The following is a 13864-nucleotide window of genomic DNA, read 5'->3' as shown; positions in this document are numbered from 1 at the left end:
AAAGGTTGTCAGTGTGCCTAGTTTTAAATTGCGACCTTCCCCCTCGTGTCTAAGACATACAAGGGCTCTTTGACTAAGGGGCCCCAGCCTGAGTCTCATCACCACAGCTCACATAGGGGCTTCGACAGAGGGCCGCACGAGGGGAAGTAGCGGCTGCCTGTCGAGGGGTGCCCTGGCCGACACACACACAGACCCTCATTCACTCCAACACAGCTCTGAGACTGCAGTCAACAGCAACAGCAGCAGCAGCAGTTTCAGCTTATTCACACACTGAAGACAGACGGGTCCCCTCCACCCTCCACCCTCCACCCTCCGGTCGGTCGTTTCCTTCAGAAAGCAGCTAAACCACCACAATCAAGTCATTGAGGTTCCAGGGCCCCTGGTTTTGCAACAGCCCTTCATAAACTTAGCAGAACCTCTGGGTCCATTATACGTCTATCAAACCCCCCCCCCGCACCCCCCGCCCACCCATTATGTGGACAACCCTCATGAGCAGCAAAATGTCTTAACAACATGAGTCATTGAGCTGATGATGTGCTGATTCAGTGCGAGGAGTACCATCTGTGGAACATGACGCTGACTCTGTGTGTGTCTGTGTAGCACCTTATGCAGTGTAAATGTCTAGCCTCTGTCTTTGGGGTCTCTGCAGATGAGACGCTGACCCAGTCCTGGGGAGCACTTACAGATATGAACCACTCTCTCCACAGCATGAGTCACCTCACATGGATCTTTTCCAGATTGCTCACACTCACACTTCCTGATTAAACCCATTGGTTGCTGCTCCAGTTTTCCATCATCACTGAGCTAGTATCTCTTTGCAGTAGTGGTGGTTTAGTTTTGAATGGCAAGGGTACTATGCATTTTTCCACCCCAATCAATAGGTAGACCTAATTGGCTCACTTTGATCATTTACCACACGATCATACAAGACATGAACACACATGTCTTATCGACCTGTTGGGGAGTAAATCATAGTCCTACACTCAGTGGATTTTTGTTTTGTTTACAGTAAGCAAATGTGAAACTATATAAAAGGTGGTATAAGAGTAATATTTCATACATCAACTGAAATGTCTCATTATAAAGGTTTTCTAAAGGCTTAATACGTTTAAAGTGTGATCAAATTGTGCAATTAATCCAGTGAAAGCTGAGAACCATCTACACATCAATCAACTTTTGACATCCTTCACAATAATCATATTTCTGAACGAGCCGGATGCAGGACCAGGATCAGACGGTGACACGCCTACCCCAGGTCCGGCAGGAGAGGACAGAGAGGACAGGCTGAATTCCGCAGCTGAGCAAATTATACAGCGGCTGATAATTACCTTTCATTTCATAAATGCATATAACGAACCGGACACTTCTCTCTGACGTGCATGGCTTATTTACAGGGTATATGCAGTTTAATTTATTCATACAGTGGCCATACTCCTGATAGGCATTGATATGAATATGAATAAATAATACATTACGATCTAAAGAAAAAGCCGGTGTCAGTCTGCCTGTCTATATCTATATACTTATATACCGAGCGTAAAGATACAATTGTGATTAAACATTAAACAGATAAATAAACACAATTATTATCCACATACCACATTGTTGAGAAAATCTCCCTCATTCAAATCTTCAAGGTCCAACAGGTTGGAATTGGGGAAAAGTTTCTCCGGGGCGAAATTGTCCAGAATGGTGTCCATAAGTGCAATTACAATATTTACCTTCAATTATGAACTTATCGTTATGCTAAAGCATTTAAGTAATATTTAAAAAATATTTTTAAAAATAATGTCAACAGCTGTTTTGTTGCTGTTTGATGTTGCCTATCTTCTATTCAACTAAAAACGTCCTTATGTGTCGTCCGCCGACTCAATGGGTTATAATAAACGCTTATTATTAAGATACAATTTTATAATGTTATATGCGTTATGATGCGAGGTGTCCTTCCCTGGTTCAATCAAATCAGTGACATCCAGCTGCGCTCTGTCTCTAAGGGACAAATCACCTGATTAATATTCATGTTAGCCCCGCCCACCTCCACTAGCGCTCAGCTGTGAAACCACGCCCATTTCTGTTCTTTTTTAAAGGAGTAGTACTTGGGTTTTCCTCATAGCTCCTTTCATAGATAATTTGGTATTAGGTTTAAAGGTTTACTTTAGTTAGTAAATCTGTAGCCTATTATGTGAAGTGCAAAGCACCTTAAAAACGTATTTAACTTAATTAATTGAAGGACTATCAAGTGTGTATCTTAGATATGGTAATCTCACTAACTAAAAAATGTACACATTACATACATTTTGTGTCCCTCCCTTTTGTCATGGCAACCAAACTGCATACATACTGCATGATAGCCTACTGTAGGTCCTCTGTCACACTCATGACAGTTAAGGCGTCTCGTGACGTTAGAATTATAAGGTTCTATCTATAAAAATTTAGTTTTTTACATAATCTGATCGATTAGGTGTTTATTAATGCCTGTGTGGTGTTATTTTTTAGTTAGTAATTAATAAAATACAAAGGTTCCATCTCACAGAACATAATGGAATGTAAAAACTTTGACGCTCAATATCTCTGAACCACCCTAAACGGAGATAGAACCTAAATGCCAAAAATGTCAAATGTATATGTAATGAAACTCCTATGCAGTGTAGTCTTCAAAGGGTAGATGATAGGTATTATGATTTCATAATCGTTTGTATATACCAGCTCAGTGGCCTTAGTGGTTAGACTGTCCTGCCCTGAGATTGGGAGGTTGTGAGTTCCATCCCCGGCCGAGCCATACCAAAAGACTATAAAAATGGTACCCGATGGTAGCCTCCCTGCTTGGCACTCAGCATTAAGGGCTGGATTGGGGAGGGGGTAAGACCCTGTGACATACCAGCGTCATGTCCAGGGGGCTGTACTTGTACACCGCCTTACGGAAACAGGAGCTAGGCTCCTGCTCCTATAATAATAATACATTTATTTTATAAGGCGCCTTTCAAGGCACTCAAGGTCGCCGTACAACAAATTTAAAAAACAGTTACAAAATTCAAATACAGAGAAATATACAGTATATACATAGCTAGCAGCAGAGCGACACGGGAACAACGGGCATACGCCTGCGTAAACAAGTGAGTTTTGAGGTGAGTTTTGAATGTGGAGATTGAATCAATGTTCCTGATTTCAGGGGGGGGTTCCAGAGGTGAGGGGCGGAGCGGCTGAAGGCTCTAAACCCCATGGTGGAGAGCCGGGCTGGGGGGACGGTCAGGTTGATGGAGGAGGCCAGGGAGGCCTGAGGGACCAGGTGGGAATGTTGAGGTCGGACAGGTATGGAGGGGCGAGGTTATGGATGGCCTTGAAAGTATGGAGGATACTATGGGCCATTAGGCTTACGAACCATCAATTCCATTCCATCAAGGCTACTTAACTTCCTTATCTTTTGTATGTATGTATGTATGGTAGTAACTCACTGACAGTCTAAATCAGGCCATGGTCCAACCAAGAGTAACAGAGACATCAGGACTAAAGTGTTCGGGGTGAGGATTTTGAGGTTTTGGATGAAGGGTGACCTCGTCTGGCCTGATATGCAGTGTGCTCCTAACTAACTCATTTGATATACTGCGTGAGTGATGAGCAGAGGAGCGGCGGTGGCGGTGGAGGAGTCTGCTAGCCAGAGGATCCTGTCTGAGCTGATATACGACTGTGGTGAACCGAGCTGTCGCTGCTTAACACCCAGGGCTCAACACACAACAGCACAGCCTGAGGATGAGGAGCCCATGCATGCATCCACTTTCAGGAGCAGGAGCAGACACAGGCAGCCGCTCTTCGACAAGCGGTTTGGTTTGATTTGATTCAGGGAGGCTGGACGATGATGGTGACGTTAGAATTATAAGGTTTACTGTAGGTACTCTGTCACACTCATGACAGTTAAGGCGTCTGCTAAATCATGACGTTAGAATTATAAGGTTCTATCTCCATCTTTGTCAAAATTGAGTTTCTGATCTAATCTGATCCATTAGGTGTCTATTAATGCCTGTGTGGTGTTATTTTTAAAATGTTGACAGTTACTGAGTTAGTAATTAATCAAATACAAAGGTTCCATCTCACAAAACATAATGGAATGTAAAAACTTTGACGCTCAATATCTCTGAACTACCCTAAACGGAGATAGAACCTTATCATTCTAAGCTCACGTGATGGTGAAGAGTCAAAATAGGTTGTAACCTTTTGATAGTGATCAAATATCACATATTTAGCAGGGAAAATCGTTATGGTGGTGTTTATTTATCTATCGCAGTCCATCACATTTTTATTTATAGATCTTTTGAGGGGAAAAATATGTATTTTGAATGTTTATGAATAAATGCATTTACAACAGGGTGCACAAACTCACATTTTAGAAAAGAGAGGAAAGGAGCACAAAAATATATTTAAATTTGATAAAAAAAAACACATTGACTTTATCATCAATATCATCACTGGGCGTTCATTCAAATCTAATTGAATGTGTAGTCATTCATCATGGCTGACAACTGACACCTCTAGAGTGGCGCTGATCTGAGGGTATTTTTACACTTGGTCCCTTTCAGACGATTTTGTGAACAGTTGGTTCCTTTCATTAATCTTGTCTTTGTGCACTTCCTTGTTGTTGTCATTTGTGTGCTGCAGAGATTAATACGCTGTTACCGAGAACAAATTCCCCTGGCTTTGGTCGTGTGGCTAATAAACAATCTATCTATCTCTCCTTTCATTAAGCGGTCCACCAGAAACGTTCATGTTGAATGCTCCAAATTAACTCTGACCTCTCTGAGGCAAACCCAATTGAGATCATCTCTCTCCCCCATGTGAGAGATGTGATTGCAAAGCACTCCCAGTCCCACTTGTCATTGGAACAACTCTCTCCTATCCTGGCATGACTCTACTTGGCCCTCTGGGCTTTCCATACATGTCACATGCTCAATCAATGTGCAATTACCCAAGATGCAAAGATGGCACTGTGAAATCAAAGTGGACGTGAGACCTCATCATACTGAAATTGACCAGCAAGAGGACTGAGGCCTCCTTCAAACAGATGGGCAGTGTGAAGGCCTTTATTTTCCTCTCATGGTTCACTTACATTTACATTTACATTTTTGGCATTTAGCAGACACCTTATTCCAAAGCGACTTACAATCAATACATTTGAATACTAAGCAAGTGAATCATCAGTCCACCATTCGTAGCAGGAAGAGTAATCCAGCTCAGGCCCGGGGCCATTAATAGAAGGAAAAACCTTCTCCTATCACCTTCTTCTAAACCAATTTTTTTCTTTTTTTTTTACACTGGAGAAACAGAGAAATAGTACAGGGGGGGCAATAGAAGTTTTTAGGGACGCAGTAGAGGGGAAAGCGGGTGTCTTTAGGAGACGCAGTGCTGAGGGGCAGAAGATGTCTCAGGAGGAGCAGTTAAAGGGGCAATCTGGGATTCAAACAATAATAAAGTGATGTCCTGCAACTGGAGAAATGGAACCACTGTAAAATTCATAGACAGACCTAAACAATGACAAATCATCTCTCAGTCTCCCTGCCACATTGCTTGGTAACAGTGTGCATGGGCAGCATCAATACACTATAGGCTATACAATCACCGGCCACTTTATTATGTATACCTTGCTAGTACCGGGTCTGGACCCCCTCTTTTGCCTTCAGCAAACTGCCTTAACTCTTTGTGGCATAGATTGAACAAGGTGCTGGAAACATTCCTCAGAGATTTTGGTCCATTTTGACATTATAACAGCACACAGTTGCTGAAGATTTGTACCAAGGAAATATCCCCCGCACCATTACACCACAAGCACCATTTTCACCCAGAGAACTGCCGCTCCCTGGATATTCTCTCTTTTTCTGACCAGTCATCAGCACTTCCTGAAATATTCAAAACAGCCCGTCTGGCACCAACACAAAGCATGCCATGTTCAAAGTCACTTAAATCACCTTTTTTTCCCCTTTCATGCTTGGTTTGAGCTTCAGCAGATCGTCTTGACCACGTCTACATGCCTAAATGCATTGAGTTGCTGCCACACGATTAGCTGATTAGATATTTGCATTAACGTGCAGTCGAAAAGGTGTACCTAATAAAGTGGCCCGGTGAGTGTATACCATTCATTTTAATCATTCCAACGACGGATGGATGGACTGTGTTGTTGTTGTTGTTGTTTTTTAAGGTGACTCTATGTGAAAAGACCCATCTCTGATCATAGAGCAGGATTCCTGGTTGACACCTGGTTACCTGATTTTACCACCTCTACTGAAAGGACCACTAAGCCTGTCATTACACAACCAAGCAAATCACAGTGTCAACATTACACAGGCCAACTGGAACTACTTTAGGCTAACTCTGGTGGCTTTCAAGGACAGTAATAATGAAGAGTTTCATTATGACATTGTCTTTAAACTACACTTCAGGAGGGAAGAGACCACCTTATGATGGGAAATAGTACTCTGGTTCTTGTGGTTCGTTCTCACCACTAATGTGTCCATCCCCTCGGCTAGTGTTACCATTTTCACTCTCGCTCCCCCCCCCCCCCCATCAGGGACTGTTTACACTAGGTGCCCTAGTTTGGACAACCTACCACACGATACATGATACTTTCTCTTTTGTACAGAAATGTAGTCAACAAGGACTATCCCATGAATTCCCATGTGTGTGTTGACTTGTGCGTGTGTAAGGTGCCATGAAACCTTAAGCCAATGGATGTTCCACAATGTAACCTTCTTAAGCGTTCAATTGTCAAGTAAGCTTTCTCCCAATATTTCCTTTATTCAGTGTTTTTTTTGTTGTTTTTTGTTCTGAAAGCTGATCAGTTGTTCTCCTGTGGCCAAAAGCAGAGTCCATTATTAACTTTTTGCTTCCTCTTATTTATCCATCTCACCTTACTCAGTTTGACATGGAACAGGAGGAAAGACTTAGTCATCAGTAATCTACTCCCACTCACTTAATATCATTTCATTCTATTTTATGACTGCGGGACCCTTCTGGTCCACACAGTGGCAGGAACAGGAACGGTGGCTGAGGTTTAAAGCAGTGACCTTGTTAAATTCTGCCAGTGAGACAAGTGTCCCTCTCAGTGGCGGACTCAGGCTGTTTGAAGGGCAGGGGGGGCGAAAAGAAAAAAAGGGCACCTACTGCACAACATGGGACCCCATCAGTGCACATGGTCAAGTTCAGACCATTGGAAGGGCAGCCAATAGGGCACATCTTCTAATTTTGCCACTCAAAAGGGCACTTTAGTGTGACGTTTTTCAACTGTGGGGGGGCACATGGTCAAGTTTAGACCATTGGAGGGGCAGCCAATAGGGCACGTCCTCTCATTTTCGCCACTCAAAAGGGCATTTTTGACACTCAAAAGGGCACTTAAGACAGACGTTTTTTTTCAACCGTGGGGGCACCAGGAGGGGCAGTCGCCCCCCCTGCCCCCCACCTGAGTCCGCCAGTGGTCCCTCTCAAGGAGGGCAATGAGATGAGGAGGGGCAGGCACCGGGGCAGGTGAAGGCAGTTGACACTTCTCTGTTTCCAAACTCAGCTTATTATCTCTAATTGCAAGGCCCTTTGCTAACTGGAAATTACTCCCCAAACGGGGTCTGCTGAAGTCATCACTGATTGAGAACAAAAGTGGCTCAGAGTAGTTCTGTGATGACCCATAATCCCTGGTCAATTAGAGAGAGTAGTCTATAGGGGGGCAACAGTGGAAGAATCCAAAGGACCCAAAGAGATCAGACACTCTGTGAAAATCTTCTTGAAATGTGCTGTATCTTTGCTGCCTCTAGATGAAAGAAGTCAGCCTTAAAACAGAAGGGATGGATACAGTATATTCATAAAGCAATTTTTTACTCTTTTGTCAACTACATCACAAATTAACGACCGATGTGTTTGAGTTTCCCAGATGAACACCGTTCAACCCTATCAGAAGCATTTTCGCATCTCAAAATGTGCAATCCTTGCATTCGTCAGCACCATACATCAAATACTTATGGTAACCATGGTTTCCCCCTCACCCTAGTAATGCTAGTTAAAATAAAGTGCCATAGCAACGCAAACACCTGGCAGGAGCTAGCTGTTAGCGCTGTTTTAAATGAGCACCTCAGGCTTTTTACTGCCTCTCTGAAGCCTCTCAACAGCTCCTACGTCCGCCCTACAAGGTTGTAAACACCGTCCCACACCAGATGATGACCTGCTGGAAATGTGCCATAAATCCCCCCTGAACTTCCCCTTGATGAGTTTTTACCCTGTTACAGTATTGCAACATCTGATGTGCAAAGGGGGTCGATGCCTTTTTTACTGAATGAATGAAAGAGCACTGCTATATCATGACCGACCAATTCTTAATGTGGAAGTCTCTTATGTACAATGTCGTGACGTTAGAATTATAAGGTTCTATCTCCATTTTTGTCAAAAAAAATTTTTTTTTTACATAATCTGATCCATTAGGTGGTTATTAATGCCTGTGTGGTGTTATTTTTAAAATGTTGACATTTTTGAGTTAGTAATTCATAAAATACAAAGGTTCCATCTCACAAAACATAATGGAATGTAAAAACGTTGACGGTCAATATCTCTGAACTCCCCTAAACAGAGATAGAACCTTATAATAATCTAAGCTCACGATGTGTTAAAACTACATTGCTTGATAATGCTTTTGATCCAAATAGTTCAGTAGAGGGTTATACGTTATGTTATTGTTTAGATTAGACAGATTAGACAGATATCTGAAACATGTGGTCATCCTGTCTTACGGTAATCAGAAGAACAGTATATTCAGTTCCAGCTAAGCCCTACACCTGGAAGATAGTGTAGTGTAGTGTATACTATCAAATACCGGTAATAAGGAAGATATTAAATCAATTTAATGTGTGTTCACTACTGGTAACCAAGCGTAAGTTAGATACTATATCTGGTGTTATCTTAATACTGTACTTGCATGCAATTACATTAATAAACCTGGATGCCATGGAAATTCAGCACCCTGTCAAATTCTATGTTCTAAATTCTAAATTCTAATTCTAAATCTATGGGGCACCAAGTGTAATGTGCTTGAGAATCCCCATGTGTACATTGGTAATCCACATCAGATTCGAATGATCTGCAGCCATGGTTTCTCCAGTCACGTAAATAATGTATTTGCACCATCTTGAACAATAGTACCACATCAGGATGTGTGTGATGATGAATATATACAGTGGCAACATTTTGCAATACACCTAATCATATACAGTACTGTATACAACATTGTTCTTATTATATCTGTGCAGCTGGGCACGAGACACAACCTCTTCCAGTGCTCCTCTTCCTCTCTCACACACACACTGGCTTTACAGAGCAAAGGTCACAGTATAATGTGTGCCTGTAATAACGTGAGGCTTTTGTCCACTCACAGTACTGCTTGTGGTGGTTCTCCCTCTCCCCCCTGTCTAAGAGACACTTAGAAGATTACGTGACTGGTGAGCCAGTGGTGTCTGGTGTGTGAATACCATAGCCGGGGACAGAGCAGACTGTCCTACACCTCCAGACCCACACACAGTGTATCTCCTCCAGCTGTCTCCCCTTTGTCTCCACCCCTGAGAAAGCAGCATTATGTAATTACAACCAACCTCTTATATAAATGCGGGGTAGAAACTTGACACTGTAAAATAGACACCTGTGATTGTCATGAAGGAGGACTGAGAGGGAGAGGGAGAGAGAGAGAGGGAGAGAGAGAGAGAGAGAGAGAGAGAGAGAGAGAAAGAGAGAGAGGGAGAGAGAGGGAGAGGGAGAGAGAGAGAGAGAGAGAGAGAGAGAGAGAGAGAGAAAGAGAGAGAGAGAGAGGGAGAGGGAGAGAGAGAGAGAGAGAGAGGGAGAGAGCTCTGGGGCTTATACTAAAATACAATAATATCATTATAATTTACATACTTTAATGTGCCTGAATCAATCGCTGGAATACATTTTTTAGTGTTGCTGATTGCAGACATAGGCTTAATCTATTCTCACCAAAGTAACTGAGACCACCTCAATGAGACCTTCAGTGTTTTTTTCCTTATTTAGAAATAGAACCACATGTGAATCACTTATTAGTCATTATCCTCCCATGTCATTCTATTTACATATTGTTCATTTCGGGACTTAACGGAGCATCCGTTATGAATGAATATGAATATCCCTATATTACTGAGAAAGGACAAAAAGTATGGACGCATCAGAGAGAGGGGGCATGACACCCCTCGTATATGACGACACGGATGACACCCGCGCGTGACCTCCACTCCTGTCCCGTCCTCTCCTCTCCATTAATCACACTCATTATCCTGTCCTTGTCACACTCGTTAATATGTATGGCCAATTAGAGAACCTAATTGATCTGAGATTGAAAATTCTTCTCGGTAATTCTACACTTCCTCTGGAGAGGGGATGTGCTATGCTATGAGCGATGGAAGAATAGTCCTGTAAAATTGAGATGAAATACCAGGACCTCCGCTGCAGAAGGCTCGGGTGAAGTACTGTAGTAAGTAGGACTCAAAGCCAGTGATTTAGTGACGTCCTGTGTGGATAGGAGGGCAGTTACTCATGTAGATGCTGCATATGATGATTGCCTTTCAAAAGAGAATGGCACTTGATGTAGCTCTCTGGGCCGTAATGACAGGGCAGCGCAGAGAGGGGGATGTGATTATACTGTACTATGTGGTGTAACCAGGCACAACTTGGCTTCGGCATAGAGTTCAAGCAAGCTAAAGATTTCCTCCAGTTGCACCCATCCTGTCAGAGCGCACACACACACACACACACACACACTCACTCAGACAGAAGCGCACACACACACATACACATACACACACACACACTGACACACACACTGACACACACACACACACACACACACACACACACACACACACACACACACACACACACACTGCAGTTGAATGCTGGTACGAAAATCCTTTAATTCTACCCTTTGTTTCAGAGGTTTTCTGAAAGCAGCAAATGTAAACATCAAACCCAAAATCAGGTACAACATAATCACACTGAATTACTACAATAATGTGCGCTGAAACCAAACATTCGTTTTTCAGCACACATCCACTAGCCTTGTCTCAACGGCATAACCTTGTCCCTCTTGTACTAGAGAGACTTGTATGAGAATGCCGATGCCCGTTGTTCAACAATGTCCCTCAACACATTAAAGGTAACCGGCAACTTTATGTACAGGATGCTGCCAGCTTGCTTCTACTATCAGTGGCCCATTATGGCTCTCTCTCTCTTGCACACTCAGAGTACTATCCACCACCTCGTGTATAAACTGTGTTGTGATAACCTATACTATACAGTATACCCAGTGGTGAAGGAGTATCAAGAGCCTTGCAACTTGATAACAGGGCCCAGTGGAAGGGGAACTGGCAGAGTCACAATAGACGATTATGAGCAGGGGACATAGTAAGAATATCCATGAACCGTCAGGGACGGGGGGTAAACAAAGCCCACTTGTGTAACACGCCCTCCACAGCTGAAAACTCCTGAGTCTCGATAATAGATCCATGTAGTCCAATATTTCAATGGTGTGTCCCTCCCTCCCTCCCTCCCTCCCTCCTCCTTTCCTCCTCCCTTCTCCTCTGGCCTCAGAGAGGAGACGAGGGGAGCCTGTCGACTGCCCCCCCCCAGCCCCCTGATCGCTATCTTTCACTACAGTGAAAGAGGGGGTTACAGGAGAGGACAGGTGCTGTGTGTGTGTACCATGGCTGCCCTCTCCCTAGCCTTCATCGATCATCGACCTTCCAGTCACGTTACTCGAGTAGTAAGCGAATCCGACGCGAGAAAATGACACTGTCGAGCAATGCGAGACGAACCCCCCTTCTCTCTCCTGCTCAGAGGCTGAATAACGGATAACTGATTTCATCATCGTGTTATCTGAGCTCTCCTTGGCAGAGGTAAATGTGATGAAGCTGGTTATGCCTCTTTGTTATATAACCACTTAGTCCCAATGACCTGTGGAACTTTCTAGAAAGGAAAGAAGAAGTGCACCTCTGTTTCCATTGTTTCATCTGAAAACACAAGCTGATGCACACAACTCATGACATTAGAATTATAAGATTCGATGTTTTTTACATCATCTGATCCATTAGGTGTTTATTAATGCCTGTGTGGTGTTATTTTTAAAATGTTTACATTTTTGGGTTAGTAATTCATAAAATACAAAGGTTCCATCTCACAAAACATAATGGAATGTAAAAACCCTAAACGGAGATAGAACCTTATAATTCTAAACTCACGATAAGCTGATCTACAAATAACTCATGGCTACTGGTAGGTGTACACAAACAGTCATGTCTTGTATGTTATAGTTTTATCTGAATGGTAGATCTATGACAATGGTACATGCTTACAAACAGGATACTGGTAGGCTATTTACATTGGCTGGCTTTGGTAGGTTTCATGTGGCTCTGTTGGTAGAGCATGGCGCTAGCATGTTTGATATACCGTTATATATGTTACAGTACATGTGGGAAAACTAGGGTTAGGGTTAGGTGCTAGGGTGCTACGGTTAGGGTTAGGATTAGGGGTAGGGTTAGAGTTAGGTTTAGGATTAGGGTTAGGATTAGGGTTAGGGGTAGGGTTAGGGTTAGGGTTAGGGTTAGGATTAGGGTTAAGGTTAGGGTTAGGGTTAGGGTTAGGGTTAGACATGCCAGCATGTACCAAGTCGACGTAGCACCTAACCCTTACCCTAGTTTTCCCACATGTACCGCTTTCCCACATGTACTGTAACATATGTACAAAAATGTACGACCTCACTGTACTGTAATACACTTCAGATAAAGTCGTCTACTTCTATATATTGTAGTTATCAATGGGCTCCAATTCGCATTTTTCTTAACCCAAACATCCATACCAAAGTATTCTAACCCCCACACACTTTCCCGCTAGACCATAATTTAATCTGATGTTACCGTTTGTACTTTATTGAAGTAGGAACAAAGCATGTTGTCCCGTGCTGTGGCCAAACACATTTCCAGTTCCTTTCAACATATGGATGAGACACTGAAAGCCGTGTCTTCATTTTGTGGGGCCGGGTTTAGCCAGGTTAATAAATCAAATCTCTCTAGTCACGTCCCTTTATTTTCAATAGACGGACCCTCCTGGACAAAAGAAGGTTATTGACGTCAGGGAACTGGATAGAACCATGACCCTGACTGACTCATTGCATGCTTTGGTAGCATCCAGTGCTGAGGTCCCCATGGTTCCCCTGTCATTACAGGAAGAGGTGAGCCTTGGGGTGTCATGGTAACAGATTTAACATGGTGGGTGAATGAACACAGAGTGGATGGAGTGAATGAGGGAAAAAAACCTGCCATATGTTCCTCCTGTGAACAGGGTTAAAGGACATGTTAGCCTCTAATTGTATTCTGTATATGATTTTAAAAAAAGGTATACTGGATGTAGAGGCAGTACTCTTTTAGATTTTAGATGGATCACCTGAAGTGTTTACGTTCAACAATAAATAATAGCACAAACAATATCAATACACAGTGTTTTTGTGGGATGTTGTTTCGTAAGATAATTGAATTCATTATGTCATATGTTTCATGTTTTGAAGACGGAGGTCAAATTAGGGTTATGTTATGTTGCTTTGTGATGATTTGAACATCCGTGAGAGTATGTCTCCCAAGGACTCAACAGCCGGTGGAACGACTTCAAGTCACACACACACACACACACACACACGCACACACGCACACACACACACACACACACACACACACACACACACACACACACACACACACACACACATAAAATGAGAATCATTGTCTGTTACATTCTGGGCAAAAAGATCTTGTTTTGGGAAAAAATCATCTCCCAGACTCCCCAGACTCTAGTT

The 13864-nt window shown here is 42.9% G+C and overlaps 1 protein-coding gene across 1 annotated transcript in view; it reads right to left on the bottom strand.

The window, feature by feature from the left end:
* The window catches only part of creb3l1 (cAMP responsive element binding protein 3-like 1), a gene marked incomplete at both ends in the record, with an annotated part of 30376 nt that extends 28676 nt beyond the window's left edge, over positions 1 to 1700 (bottom strand). The window contains one exon of the mRNA XM_080528987.1: positions 1599 to 1700. Coding sequence (XP_080385113.1) covers positions 1599 to 1700 — 102 coding nt within the window. The remainder of the gene's footprint in view (positions 1 to 1598) is intronic.
* Between the last annotated feature and the right edge of the window lie 12164 nt (positions 1701 to 13864).

The sequence above is a fragment of the Nansenia antarctica genome, assembly GCF_963989245.1.
Source record: "Nansenia antarctica genome assembly, chromosome: 4".
Lineage (NCBI taxonomy): Eukaryota > Metazoa > Chordata > Actinopteri > Argentiniformes > Microstomatidae > Nansenia > Nansenia antarctica.
The sequence above is the reverse complement of the archived record's forward strand: the minus strand, read 5'-3'. Positions and strand labels throughout refer to the sequence as shown.